At 32.5% G+C, this 15,559-nt stretch overlaps 1 protein-coding gene and 1 long non-coding RNA gene across 3 annotated transcripts; both read right to left on the bottom strand.

The window, feature by feature from the left end:
* On the bottom strand, window positions 442–4,049 carry LOC108660951. Its single transcript, XR_001926719.1, has 3 exons — window positions 3,893–4,049; window positions 747–837; window positions 442–627 (listed from the first exon to the last, which is right to left on the bottom strand). It is a non-coding gene; the product is annotated as an uncharacterized LOC108660951 (long non-coding RNA).
* LOC18609309 (pentatricopeptide repeat-containing protein At1g05670, mitochondrial) lies at window positions 6,663–10,824 on the bottom strand. 2 transcript variants are annotated; one of them, XR_001926718.1, is made up of 3 exons: window positions 10,723–10,824; window positions 7,379–9,871; window positions 6,663–7,024 (listed from the first exon to the last, which is right to left on the bottom strand). XR_001926718.1 is itself a non-coding variant. In XM_018115850.1 (2 exons), the coding sequence occupies exon 2, from the start codon at window positions 9,727–9,729 to the stop codon at window positions 7,477–7,479; it is 2,253 nt and encodes a 750-aa protein (XP_017971339.1). In that variant the 5' UTR covers window positions 9,730–9,871; window positions 10,723–10,824; the 3' UTR covers window positions 6,663–7,476. The 2 variants fall into 2 exon arrangements, 1 of the variants encoding a protein (XP_017971339.1); XM_018115850.1 differs by having other exon boundaries at window positions 6,663–9,871.

The raw sequence follows: 15,559 nt of genomic DNA on the forward strand, positions 1-15,559 counted from the left end.
ACCAAGCAGTAGCAGGGGAATCAAACCCGAGTCTGTACCGTGGTAGGGTACTATTCTACCGCTGTACTACTGGTGCTCTCCAACCGTTGCTCAACTTAATCATTTTCAGACGCATTTACAAGCCCTTTTTTCCTTCCACAATGCTTGGTTGGATAAGCAAATATTAAGTGCTAGAGGTTAAGCAATTGGGTGATTTGGACCGTCACATTTAAAGATCAAATAGATTAAATATTTTTTAAAAATTGATTAAAATTGATTAAATATAAAAAAAGATTAAACTTACCAATCATCGAATTAATTCAATTGGTTTAATTTTGGACCAATGAATCAAAATTTTATCATTTTTTTATAAATTACAATATTAAAACTTAAAAACTTCATCCATAATTATAAAATATACAAATAATCTAAACATAAAAAAACAAAATATTTGTTCCTTCATTTACATAATTATATCTTTTTATATAAACCATCAAATTAACATTCAAACTTCAATATAATAAAAAGTTAAAGATAATAAAATTAACATCCACAAAACAAAACTATCTAACACAAGACCATTAACTTTTGCAAATTATCAACTCGAATCTCTTCCATGGCTTGGCTATTCACATTCACTCACATAGGCTATCCAATAATTGAAAGAAAATAAAAAATATAATTAGTATAAATTTTTTTTAATAACAAAGTAAAAGAAGATTAAAAATAAAAAATAATGTACAAAAATCATAAAATTTAACACTTACCTCAATTGAAGTGTGAAGAAAGCATTTCTAACCTCTTCACTTATTAATCGTCAACAATGGGAATGAAATACACAATCTCAATCTTTGACATCTTTAAAATACATAAACAAAAAATAATTAAAAGAAATAAAAATTGAAAAAAATAAAAATGAAGTGAAAATGTTAAATGTATATTATATTTTATATAAATTTAAAAATAATATATATATAATTAGTTTAGTTTTTGGTTCGGTTTGGTGTAAAAATTTTAAAATTGAGAACCAACAAATAAATTAATTAGATCAAACATTTTGGACCATTTGACTTAATAAATCAATTAGATCAAATTATTTTTCTCAAATCGCATTCGATTTGGATGAATACTTAATCTGGTCTAATTTTGCTCATCTCTATTAATTAGCTGCATATCCAAACTTGTTAAGTACTATTTTATATATTCTATATATTCAACATTATACATTATGCTCTTTCCTTTTTAAGATCCCTCCGCCTATTGAGAACTAAAATTTTGGAACCAACTTACATTTCGAGAATTATTACGCGATTCGTGCATTAAATTCACTGTTGAATCAATCAGTCAGTTATATAATCGAACTTTCATTTTCCTTACTTTCCGTACGTCTTCTTTAACAATAAAATATTAAGCAATGAACAATGTAGACTCATAGTTAAAGATTTCCAATTGCGCAGGGATGATTGAAGCCATGATTCATCAACGTCTCCCCCACCTGTGTTTGTCTTGTTAATTCATATCCTCAATTCTTTTTCTTCTCTCTCCTTTTTCTCATTTTTGTATAAGAGTGTGCAAAAATTCAATTAAAGCCTAATTAATTGATAAAATTTGATTAATTGAATAGGTCGTTTAATACAGTTAAGTTGATTCAGCTCGATTCAAGTATGAAAATTTCTTTTCAATTATTCGAATTAATCGAACTTAAAATTACTGATAAAAAATGCAATCCGTGGGGAATTGAATCCACGCCACCTTGTTAATTATCAAGTACTTTATCAATTTTTTCTTTTTGGAGAGATAAGTACTTCATCAACTAAGTTAAGATAATTTGTTTTGCTTAAGATATTCTTCTTATAATTATAATTAACCCTTAGTTACATATTGAAATATTTGAATCAAACTAAGCATTATTGTTTAGTATTTGGTGGAGAAGATTTAATCGTAAGAAGCTATACGAATTCAAATTTTTAATTAAATATGGATGATAGAAAAGTAACATCTGAGTTTGTTTTCACTTTAGGTAATTAAATAAGTTAGAGACGTTGCAAATAAGATACTATTGTGGATTCCACTACTGATGCAAAGTATGTCGCTGCAAGTGAAATTATGAAAGAAGCTGTATGATTCAAAATTTTGTACTAGACTGTGGAGTTGTTCTCTTGATAAATTCTCTCATTACTCTTTATTGTAATAATAGTGAAGCAATAGCACATATTGTGAAGCCAAGAGCTCACTAGAAAACAAAGCACATAGAGCATAAAGTCCACTTGATTCATGATATTATACATGTAGTAAAGATTGCTTCAGCCGAAAATGTGACAATCTAATTTGACTAAACCTTTTGTCTTAAAAGTGTTTAAGAAGCACATGAAATATGCGTATGTTTAGTTTTAACAGCAAATAGGAGATAGTTATACATATGTCTTAAAAAACTAATTTTATTATTTATTTATTAGATAAATAAATTGTTACATTAATTATTATTTTACATATATATTATATTTTAATGGATATTTTATTCATTTATGGCATATGATATGATCATAAAATATTTGGTGATATTGTGCAAAAAACTATGCTAGTAGTTGATGAACTATTAAGCATGGCTGTAGGTTTCAGTTTGTCGTAACGTGCGGGTCCAGGAATCCGTCCGTCAGACGCGGGCGAAAATTAAATTGTTTAGGAGTCGCCACCAATCTTTTTTATCTATGTGTGATTGGTCACCTATTAACCCGATTCTAATCGACGAAGTTCTAAATTAAGTTTAGATTCGTCGATAGAACGAGAACTGATCCACATTTTTCAGAGATAGGTTCGGGAGTGCGGTTACGCACGGAAAAGGGTTAGCACCTCCGTAACGTCCGTTTCGCGAACGGTACCATTTAATCTTAAGTTATCTTATTGTAGCCTACTTTTGATTTAATCCCTGCTTATTAACTAATTTTTTATTAAATTGGCTTATTGAGTTTTTCTATTTTATTTGGTTTTACGTATGCACATGATGCAAGCGTAAAATGATGTCATGACTTGTTCATTTTAAATAATGGGGTCAGTAATCTTTTATTGAAAAATTATTCGAAGACTATCCCAACGCTTTGGTGAAGTCTCGAAATTTTTCTCACCTAAAGATATCTCCGGAAGAACTCGTCTCTACAAGCTCTTCGGGGAAATTCCATCATCGGAACTTTCACACCATTTGCAAGATAAATGTGGCATGCTATGACAGGATAAAATGATGATACCTATATGATCGCGTTTATTGATTTAGTTAGTTAAAATTCATGTGATAATGTATTTAATAGTTCAAGATGATTTATTGCCTTGTTTACATGTTTATTATTAAAATTTTTTCTTTAATGCATGTTATTTGCTATTTTATTATTTTTTATCTTTTTATTATTTATTTATTATTTTTATTTATTATTTCGTTTTATATTTTTTTAAAACAATTATTTGAATTAATGGGTATTAGAGTATAGAGTTCGGATTTATCTTGACGTTTCAGTGAAAATCCGTTTCGATCTCCAAATTTAAGTGACCTACCTAAAAGTGGCAACTCTTTACCCATTTTAAGTGAAATTACTCAAAAATGTATATTTTATTATTTACTTATTATTTCTATTTCTTTTTATTATTATATTTTTTTATTTCTTTATTCTTCTTCATAATTTATTTTTACTTTTTATAATTTTTATATTTGTATTATGATTTTTTAATATTATCATTTATTTATTTTTTTATTTTTATTATTTTTATCTTCTAATACTAAAATCAACATAAAAAAATTTTAAAATTTTTTTATAACTTTTTTTAAAATAATTAACATTAAATCAACAATACATTTTATCTACACAAAATGAACTAGATCCAAAATCAACTAAAATGGTCCACAAATAAAAGGAAAGGGTTTTACCTTACTGGGCTAGATTGGCCCAATTTTCACAAGCCCACAGAAGACCCAAGCTTGCCACTCAAATCCTGTTTTGCAAGCCCACCGGACCTTTGACCCAAAACCTTTTCCTTCTTTTTTTTCTTTTCTTTCTTTCTTTTCCTTTTTCTTTCTTCTTCTCTCCCAGCCGCTCCTTCTTTCTTTTTCTTTTTTCTTTTTTTTCTTCTCTTTCTCTCCTTTCCTTTCTCTCTCCCCGCTAGCTTCTTCTTTCTTTCTCCTTCTCTTTCTCTCCTTTCTCCTTGCTAGCGTCGCACCCTTCTCCTCTTCTTTCGCTACCAGCACCGCTTCTCTTTTTCCTTCCTCTCTCTTCCTCCTTCCCTTTTCCTCTCTTCTTCTCCGCCGATCCTCTCTCTTTCTCCCTCACCCTTTTTGTTTCTTTTGTATTTATTTTTTTGATTTTTTTGTTGTTTGATTGTGGTTGTTTCTGGTTGGTAGACTAAGTTTTTTTTGGTTTTTTGATGTTACTAGATTTTTTTTGAGTTCCTAGGGATTCTGGTTTTTTTTTTAGACTGGCTCCCTATTTTTTTGAATCGTTTTTTTTCTTCCTTTTTGGTTTCTGGTTCTTGCTCTTTGATTTTGGCTTCCCCTTTTCGTTTTGCAGGTTCCATCTTTAAAAGCTGGGTTGTCCAAAAATTTGGACAACCCGGCAATGGGGTTTGGGCACCAAGGAGTTGGTAGCCAGAGCCCCATCATTCATGGTGGTTGGGGGAAGGAATGGCTGGGCGTACCATTCCTCTTTTTTTTTTATTATATATATTATTTTATTTTATTTTATATTTTATTTTATTTTTTATTTTTTGAGGTGTCCACACAGTTATGTGTTTATTAAAATTGTTCTAGATTATAAATGTGATAAAATATTTAAAATCTACACTTGTTATGTCTCTATCAAAAAATATAATATTTTAACTTTACCATAGAAATAGTGACATTAAAGGAAACAAGTAACTGTTACGTATGAAATACATACATCGAATATGATTTAAGTAAAGAGCACCACATAAGCTTATCACTATCAATAATTAAAAGAGTTCTAGTACAATTTATTAATTATCATTAGACTTGATATGTCAATATATTTTATTTAGTATTTATATAACTTTGATGCTATCTAAAGGTGATATTGAATTCAAAAGCTATATCCCGGTACGTTGCATTATGTACATATTAAATTAAATTATATTGCATGCTCAATAAAAGATTCACACATTCTTTATTGAGAAAAGATATTTAAATTATTTTCATAAGATTGTTGAACTTAAAAAGTTCAATCGATGTGTTTTCTAAAATTATTTTAGAATTATATTATTTATATTAATATTACATATATTTTTGAAAAAAAAATTTGAAGTCTAACAAGAATGAAAATCATAATTTGATACTACATGAGTTGGATGTGATAGTAGAAATTAGTTATCCATAAAATTCATGAGAGAAATGCCTATTAGTAAAAATAATAATTAAAGGGACATGATAAGTAAGTTATCACAATTAATTAGTAAATAAACTTTCTTAATTAATTTAAGAAACTAAAATATTATAAGTAAAATATTAATTATGAAATGACATGAACTTGAGCATATAACTGTAAAGAGATCCCTAAAGTTCACATTCATATTTTTCTTTTGTATATGTCCTATATAAACAAGCAAAGAGTTGCTACTTAAATGACCATCAAAATTAATTAACAATAAATTTTAAAATTCTAAAAATAAGAGCAAAATACTTGAATTGTTGTTAAGTATTTTTATGTTTTATCTTCCACCTATAATTTTTCTTATGATAAATCCTTAACGTTTATCTTAAATAAGAATTATTGTTATTGAATCAAAAATTAAACTCCGCATCATGTTAAAAGAATTACCTATGAAACCATATAAAAACTGCAAGTTTCAAAATATATATTAGAACAACCCAACATTTTTGTGCAAAAGGAGCTTTTTTATATAAAAAAAGTATATAAATATTTTAAATGAAAATTTTGAAAAAGTTAAACATTGTATAAAATTTTGAAACATAAATAAAATTACTTATCAAAAGTATCATTTTCCTTAATATGAGTGTTTGACTCTGAGTCTGTTTGGTCTAGCTTTTTGCTAACTTAAAAGTTATTATAAAGCTCTTATGAAAAATAATAGCTTTTAAAATTAAGCTAAATTTGTTTGGTAAATTTTTTTTATAAGTTATAATTTTTGTTAAAATTATCATAGAAAGTATTTCTTTTTTTTTAGAGGGTAATATTGTAATTATTTTTAACAAATGAAGATATTTTTGGAACAAAAATAAAATTTTTTTGTATTTTTAAAAGAAGAGAAAAAAAAAACTCTTCCTTAGAGCTTTTTTTTAAGCTCTTTTTTTAAAAATTTTATTCTAAAAAAAATATATTTTTTTTAAGAACTTCTCAAAATATTATGTTTGGTCTAACTTTTACTTTTAAGATGTAGATAAACTAAAAAAAAGCTAAGCCAAACATGCACTAAAAATAAGAACTTTTCTTACTTTTTCTTCTTTGCAACCATTTTACTTGTACTCTTCGGATTTTTAATTTTTCATGAAATATTTTTTTCAATAAAAGAAAAAGAATATATTCCTTACACAACTTTGAAAAGGAGAAGAGCAATTCTTCCTTATAACCTGAGGTAGGGTGCAATGGGCTTGAACTTCTAACATTATTCTAACATCATTGTTCACAAAAAATAAAATGAATTGACTATAATAATAAAGAACATGACAATAAAAACAACAAACTGATGCACTCGAACATTTGACTCATCGATTAATGTATAATCTCTTATAAAAAAAACAGAATTTGAATCGCCCTTCCCCTAAATAAAAAAAAAAAACCAACAAACTGATGCACATTCCACAGTTTCAAAGGTATGGGCTTCTTCAATGAAAAGGGTAGAAGGATTTTATGTAAAGGTAAATCTGTAAACTCCATGCGCCACATAAATCGGCCTTATTTTCTGTCCTGCGGAAAGAGTTTGGAGAGTCAGGGCAGAATACACTCATCTCTCCACTTGTCATTCTCCTCTATTTTCTGCTCTACCAAGCACACCAGAGTTCATTTTCATCTCTCCACTTTTGCACCCACACCTATCCACCCAAAATTCACGAGGTTAGATGCACTTTTCCCAGATTCCCAGTGTATGGCTGCATGCTTCTTTTTATCCATTTGCAAGATAAACTTAAAACTTCAATTCTGGTTGGGTTACAATTGCATGTCACCTAGGCCTGACCAAACTCCCAAGTCGAGAGCTTAAGAGTTTTAACCAAAGCCTAACTTAACAACTTATCCCTCTAACCAATCTTTGTAGTCGCTAGATACAATTAAGAAAATCATATCATTGCCATGATGTTCATAATAGATCCACCGTATTTTCAATGCATGATATGTCTAACAATTGAAGTATCCATTCAAGCCAACAGAATCTGAAAAGGAAACATTACCATGTATGAAAAAATTCAGTCAGAATTTTCATGGGATTGCTAAGCCAACCAAAACTGCCACCTTCATTCATGATTGGCTCAGCACAAACAAAATCCGGCTACTTGTTTTCATTATTCTCCTTACTTACAAGACAGTTCTCTATCACCTCATCACAAAGTTCAAGAGTGGTTTCCATGTCCCCTTCTTCGTAATTTATATCAACAAAAAAACTGTATATTTCTTCATCTGCAGGCAGCCCTTCTCTTCTCATCTCATCAAAGATTTCTCTTGCCTCAGAAAATTTTTTCCTCTTAAGAAAACCTTTAATCAGAACATTATATGAGCTAGCTGTTAGATTAAATCCCTTCCCAATCATTTCTCTGTGTAAAAACCATGCTTCTTTCATATTCCTTGCTTTACAATGCCCTTTTATCAGAATGTTATAGGTGTTGCCATCAGGCATCACTCCTTGAGCACACATACCTTTGTACATTGCAGTTGTGGCACGCATGTTGTTTCTGATGCAGTATTGCTTCATAAGAGTATTATAAGTGGTAGCATTAGGCATTATACCCTTTTCCAACATCCATTTTAGTAACCTCTCACCATCTTCCAGCATTCCAGACATACAAAAACCATTCATCAGCACATTAAACGTAACAAGTGTAGGTTGAAGTCCTCTATCCAACATCTTCTTCAGAAGGTCATAAGCCTTATCCATCTCCCCTGTCTTACAGTAAGCATCCATTAAAGTGGTATAAGTAAAGGCATCAGGATGGAGCCCTGCAATCTCCATATCTTCCATCAGTTTAATAGCATGTGCAATATTTCCTGCTTTACAGAGCCCATTAACAAGAGAGTTATAAGTAAATATATTTGGTTGAAGGCCCCTTCCACACATTTCATGAAGAAGCTCATTCGCCGTATCCACCTCCCCACGTTTACAAAGGCCATCAGCTAGTGCAGTGTAAGTGACAACATTTGGTATAAGCCCCATGTGTACCATCTCATTATGGAGAGAGAAGGCCTCTTTCATTGCTCCTGCCTTGCAATAACCATCAATAAGTGCTGTATATGTAACTTCATCTGGTTCCAACCCTATGCCAAGCATTTCTTGAAAGACATTACTGGCTTCTGTCATCTTTCCAGTTTGACAGAACCCACAGATAATAGATGTATAAGTTAATACATCAGGGAAAATTTTTTGACCCTGCATCTCATTTAACAACCTATAGGCAGAAGGAATATTCCCTAGCTTACAAAAACCACCTATGAGAGTTGTGTATACCACCCTATCAGGTTCCATTCCTTGGTTCATCATCTCCCTCAAAACCTTCTCTGCTTCAGCTACGTTACCAGCCTTGCACAGGAGATAAATTATACTGTTATAGGTATATGGGTTAGGCTTTAAGCCTTTTGCTTGCATTTCCTCAATGAGCCTTAACACCTTTGGCAGTTTCCCTGCTTGACAATATCCATTGATTATGGTACTATAGCTTACAACATCAGGGATACAGCCCCTCAACTCCATTTGCAGGAGTAAGCGGTGTGCTTCTTTTATTTTCCCTAACGTACAAAGAGAATGAATGACAATGTTGTATGATGCAGTGTTCCAACAAACACCAACTTCAGGAAATTCAATGAAAACCTTTATTGCCTTCCAAGGCCCATTAAAATGGTCTTTTAATTGATTAAGATATGCATTACAAGAATCAACAGAGATAATCACCCTGTAATTCAACATCTTGTCGAAGAGCTTCCTTGCTTCATCAAGCATCCCAGCTTCAACAAGGACTTGAAAGAAAACATTAAACACATTGGGATCTGAACCCCAGTCCTTGTATGTGTAAATTAAGCGCTCGGAAAAATGATAGAAGGATAGACCAACATCCAAATTAGGTTTTGACCAAAAGTCACAGATAAGCTGATGAGCCATTTTTAAATCTTTAGAAGCCACAGCAATTTGGACAATAATGCAACGGGCTTCAAGTGTTGGGTCTCTACGAGAGCATGTCCATTCAAAGAAATCCAAAACAAGTCCATAATCACCCTTAATGTTCATCAGAACCCAAATTAAATGATCAGATCTAAACTTGGACTCATAAGGCCTTAGAACACGATAGAGTGGCTCAGAACGACATAATTTTATTGCAGTTGAGATTTGATGCACAAGTTCTGAGTCCTTGATGGTAGGTTTCTTTGGGCAATAATTGGGAAAAGGCCTGGTGGTGCCAGAGTCTGAGAGGTAGAGTATCTGGCCCAAATACCTTTTGAAGAAAAATGGCCAAGAATATGGGGCAAAGGTTCGGCGGTAACGATGGGAGAAGAGATGGAAATAATGGCTCAAGGAAGAGACAGCACACCTGTTCATCTTTGCAGGTGAAACCCATCATGAGAGCTTTTAAGAATCCTTGATCAACAAGACAAAAGCTCCTCTCCATGCAGAAGAAACAAAGTGAAGGAACTTTCTCATCACGCCATCATATGTAAAATACAAATTATCATGACAAAATCTGCAGATGTTAGAATAAAAATAAATGTATGTCAGCATAGCAGCCATATCAAATCAGTCAAACCACATTTTGAGCTATAGTTTGTTATCACTAAGTGAGTTCAAATGCCCATTAATATGATCAACAGGCAATACAATATGTTAACTAGTTCACCATTCTCTTCTTGTTGAAACTAAACTTTGTACATGGAACCTCGCACATCAATTTAGAGTTAAACTCGATAGTGACACAATGATCCAAGTCAGTTCTTAGAGAGTGGAGCTTCAAGGCAATCATTATATTGGCTAATTGTTCAGCAAATAACTGTAAAAATTTCAGTCCAACTGTATGAATTGCTTAATCAATAATCTTTATCTAATGCTTTTGAAGGTAATGAAACAAAGAATATATAAATTAAAGCTATTCAGACAGTGAAATACGAAGTACCCCTATATTTTGTTTTTAGCAAGCTTACTTCTCCCAGTGAAGACTGCTACTCCACTGGGGTTCCTAATAAAATGGGGGACAAGAAGAAACCCTGACAAACAAATACGAAACAAATGTACCCTTTTTTTCTTATACCTATATAAATTACTTTCCATAAGCTACTCATCGAGCACCAACTAAGTGAACTTTAGATTCTTTACTCTAAGCATTTGCATACAAAATATATATATTTCCAGCGCAAAACAATAATTTTAATAACTATATCACTCATTTGCCCCATCGAGAGAAACCCAAAAACGGGGGGAACCACACTTCGCTGCAGCTTTTAAAGAGGACTTCAAAAGAAAAACAAAAAAAAAAAAGGCCATGCCAGAGCGAAGAAAATAAAGAAAACCCATTAACAGGAAAATGTAAGAAGGTGATACCTTGAAGCCGATCAAAATCAGCAAGCAACCTGCTTTATTTGGTTTTCTAATTTCAAACAGGTAAAACGATTATGCCTTCTGCTGTTAAGCTAAACAAGAGACCACTATTCAGTAGGTAACAAAACAAAGCCTTTTCGTCGGAGAGTATGTACCGCGGGCTGGCGCTGGGGCTTCACCAGTAATACCCTTTGGTAACTTAGCCTTATCATGAAGCCCATCTTGGCCCAAAAATATAGAAGCCAAGCCTCGCTTTCGGTTTGAAATCGAATTATCGTAAGCAAATAATCAAATCGAACGGGTTGGATCAGTTATTTCGATTATGACTAATTTTAATCTCTTTTTTTCAACAATTTAGAACATTTCAAATTAGGACATATTCCACCACGAATACGTCAGTTTTGAATGAAGAAATTAGAGCAAACCGTTCTACTTCAGTCACAAATGAGGCACAATATTTCAAAATCCCAACTAACAACGCCTCCCTTTTATTTTCTATTCATTCTTTATTTTTTTTTCTTTATTTTTTAATTTTTTACAAAGACAATAAATGACAAAAGTATCAATCAAAAGAGTCTTAATTCATTCTTCCATCTTACTACAAATCAAAATAATGCCACAATCAGGAAAAAGGTAAATCAAAAATCAAAATGGGTTTAGAGAGATCAAGTTTAAACTCTCTAAAAGATAAGGAACAGAAAGCAAAAAGGAAAAAAAAACATATTCACGTGGTGTTTTCTTATATTTTATCTCAAAAACTTGCATATGGTCCTAAAATTTACATGTTAGTAGTGTAAAAAATATTAGAGTACTTTTATTAAATGGGCCTCATGCATAAGGCGTTTTTGAGAATGGTTCTCGTTATAATTTTAACTATTTTTAATCAAGAAAAAAATAATTGGATCAAATTGTCCTTAATGAAATCGACCCATTCGCTAGGATCCGCGCCTCAACCCGAAACCTATTAACGGGTCAAGTATATCCTTTACATGGATCATAACTTTTCGGTTTTCATCAAGAGACTGTACATATCCTCAGAAGCAATTCTGTCAAAAGCATTCCTCGATAGTTCAACTTTTGAGTATTTTCGCAATGGTAAGAGCCTTTTAGAGTGGTTATTATTCGCATAAAGGTAGCTCACATATTGAGCAGTGTGAGGAAGTTGACATTACGCTGAGAAAGGTATAATATTTTTTTATGAATTTTTTATTTTATTTTGAACCATGTGGAGAAATGGTTATTGTTCATGTTTAGGGTTAAGGTTTTTGAGCATAAACCTATACATATTGCTTGTTCATATTGATATCTTGTTGTTAGAAATTTTTAAATATAAACATGAAGGTGGTATTATTGGTGTTGTTGGGGTGGAAAAGTGACTGGCCATGCATGACTGGTTGATATGTATGTGTTATGATTCTTTGTTAGGAATTTGGTTGAGGGTTTAGATATTGTGTGAGTGAGGGCTTGCTTAGGTGGTTGGTACCTTTTGCGTTAGTGGATTTTGGCATGGGGTCACGTAGGGTTTGCGTGATTACAAAAGGGTTTAACTTTGCGTCACTGATTGATAAGTATTTGCGTGACTAGTTTCTAGGTTATTGCGTGAATATTGTTCAGGCATGGTGTCAATTAGTTTGTGCGTGATTCGATTTGTTATTCTTAGAATTGCATGACTTGTTTATAAATCATTGCGTGATTTAATGTTAGTAATTGTGTGACTAATTGATTAGGCATTGCATGACTCTTGTTGTAGAAAATTGCACGAGTGTCATAACTGCATGAAATTTATCTGCATGGCATTGCATGATCGACATTAGGTTCATTTTGTATTATTTTGGGTCAACTGTAACGCTTTAATGTGTATATATTGATTTACTTAATAATCCATGCTCCACACTTGGATTAATTATTCTGTTTAAGGGTTGTTTAAAAATAATTAAAAATATTATTAGGGTTATTTTTTTAGTGAACTTCTGAGGAGAGTTCTTTCTAAGAAATTCCTCTAGTTTTTTTGTTAATCTACAATGATGGTATTGATATGACTAAAATGGGAATATTATCTGTTTTATGTTACAGATGGCCAGCACAGGAACAGAGCAGGATAACGTGGAGTCCTTGCTTTGTGTGCCGAGGCACCGGTGGGGGTTCAATGCGGGTATTAACATCCACTGTAAGTGGTCGCATCTGCACGTGATATGTGAGATGCTGTGTCAGGTAAACGAGTTGGAAAACTTTAAGAGAACATGCTTTGGGCACATGATGGATGTCGAATCAGAGAATAGTTTATTCCACACTAATCTCGTGCACAACCTAATGTTGCGCAGAATCAACGAACCTAACACCATCGAGCCAGAGTTATGGTTTGCAATAGGAAAAACGAAGGACCGTTTTTCTAAGAGGGAGTTCTGTCTGGTGATAAGACTGAAGTTTGGTCCACTATTGGCCCTCATTGTCAATCCCTACGAGGCCCTTCTAGAGGAATTCACCTACAATATTGGGGACCGGAGAAGGAGTGTTGGTCCCTATAATATGTGCTAGAGGGGAGTGAATAACACAATTTAGCTCTTGACAAGGTTGGAAACTAATTTTCAGAACTTAAGAAAACAAAGAAAATATAAAATGCACAGCAATTTAGAGTAGTTCGGTCCAAGACCTACATCCACTACCTTGATTATCCAACCAAGGATTTTCCCACAAATCTACTATGGATCAGTGAAATTCACAAGCTTTCACCAAGCTTTACAATGGCTTTTACCAAGCTTAGCCAAAAACCTTTTACACTAGTTTTTCACGGGCTCAACTAAAACCCAATGTGGTTTTCCAAGGCTCAACCACAACCTACAAAAATCAAGCTATCCCAAGCTTGAACAATCCCTTAGAGTGACTCCATCACTCTAAGAATACAAGAGAAGTAATAAAGAAGTACCTATGATCACTTTCTTTGATCTAGATGGTACAAGATGAAGTGCTGAACTTTATTACAAATATTGGCGTTTAAGTGCAGTGAAGCTTTTCTGGTTTTTTCTACTTTCTATAGCTCATATTTCATTCAAGGCTTCAAAAAACTTGTTTTTTATTGTTAGAAAACCCTTTTATACTTGAAGATGCAACTCTGATGGCAGTTTGGCAGTTTATATCCGTTGAAAACAATTGAGGATGAGTTCTAGCCATTAATCTATCTTGTAGTGCTCTGGTTCAATTTGTAAACAGAGAGCTCTTAGTTAACTGATTTGATTAACTAAGTTGGTTTTGTTTCTGGTTGGCAGATTCTGGCAGAGAGTACTTAGTCGACTGACTCGGTTGACTAACTTGATTCTGTTTCTTAAACTCTTCAGCTCGTCATTTCTCCAATTTGAAATTTGGTCAACCAATTTGAAATTTGGTCAACCAATATTCTTCCTTGTTTCACCAATAAGCTTCCTCTTTGTTATTTATTTATATCTTGATGATTTTATCCCTCTTTTTCTTTCAAAAATACTCTTTGAAGTGTCAATAAATTAATTTCTTACACACTCAAGTAAAGGCATTAGACACAAATAAATGGAAATGTTTTATTATCATAAAAAACTAATGGAGCAAACAATCTCCCCCTTTTTGATGATGACAAAACACTCCTTGATTAATAGCATAGTGTCATTTTAAATTCTATTTAGTTTTCTGCAAGAATTGAGGATTGCTCCCCCTAAGTATAAGTTCCCCTTTAGTGTGTGCATATTTTGCTTATTTTATTTCAGCCAGTTTTATTCTCATCATATAGAAAATGATGTTGTATATTTAGAGTATACATATGTTCAGCAACATGGAGTGATTTGCAGCATGTAAGTATTAGCAGATCATCATTAAACTTTCAGCTTTAAGTGTTGACAGATTTTAATCACTATTCCAGTAGCTATCAATTAGTTTATTGATTTCAGATTTTGTATACATTATTCATGTTTCAATTGATATGTTATATACACCATCTATATCTATTTTCAAACAGAAATTATTCACAATACCACAACAAAAATCAATTATCAGCATATAATTCAATATCAATGCAGTAGCAAATTTTGTCAACAGCAGTAAAAATACCAAAGATAGCAAAATATCAGCAGATTTCAATTTCCAGCAGTCAAACATCATAATCATATCAGCATCCATTTGTTAAACAACCATATAGATAAAAAGTTTAAAACCAAGTGTTCAAGTGCCACCATGGCACAAATAACAGTTAAACAACAAGTATTTCGAAACTGCCCTTGGACTATTTTTGCTTCCTATCTCTTATTTTTCTAAGTTCATTCATCTTTGATTCTGTCTTCTTTCCTTTCCTATATTCCTTCATGGTTTCTCTACCCTAACATTTTTTTTAAAAAAAATTCTATTTTTCTGGTTTCTAGTTCTTGCACTCATTGTATTCACCCATTCTATTCTACTCCCCTTTTTTGTCTGCATTAAAGGGAGGGGCTTCTATTCATCTGATGTGTCAGAGGGTGAGGATTCAGTGCTGCATAAAGGGTTGAGAGGAAATAGAGAGGGCTCTCGGAAAGGTGATGTCTGTCTTGGGGAAGGTTCTGGGGATGACTTGTTTGAGACAGGGATTGGAAAGGAAGCTGAAACTGGTCTGAAGTTCTCTGTCAACTTGGAAGACTTTCTTCTTTTGAGAAAAGTTGTCTTGGTGGTCATAGTCTTCCTGCCTTTGGTTGGTAGTTTTATCTCAGTTGGTGGTGCTGCAGTGGCTTTGGCTTTCCGTACTTTTGTCTTTACTTGGCAGTTGATGCAAATTTCTTCCCTTTTCCTACACCTTCACTAGCCTTTTGAGTTTCTGTCCTGGTAGTGTCCTTTCCAGCTTCTCCCTCCT

Source organism: Theobroma cacao, chromosome 2, assembly GCF_000208745.1.
Source record: "Theobroma cacao cultivar B97-61/B2 chromosome 2, Criollo_cocoa_genome_V2, whole genome shotgun sequence".
Lineage (NCBI taxonomy): Eukaryota > Viridiplantae > Streptophyta > Magnoliopsida > Malvales > Malvaceae > Theobroma > Theobroma cacao.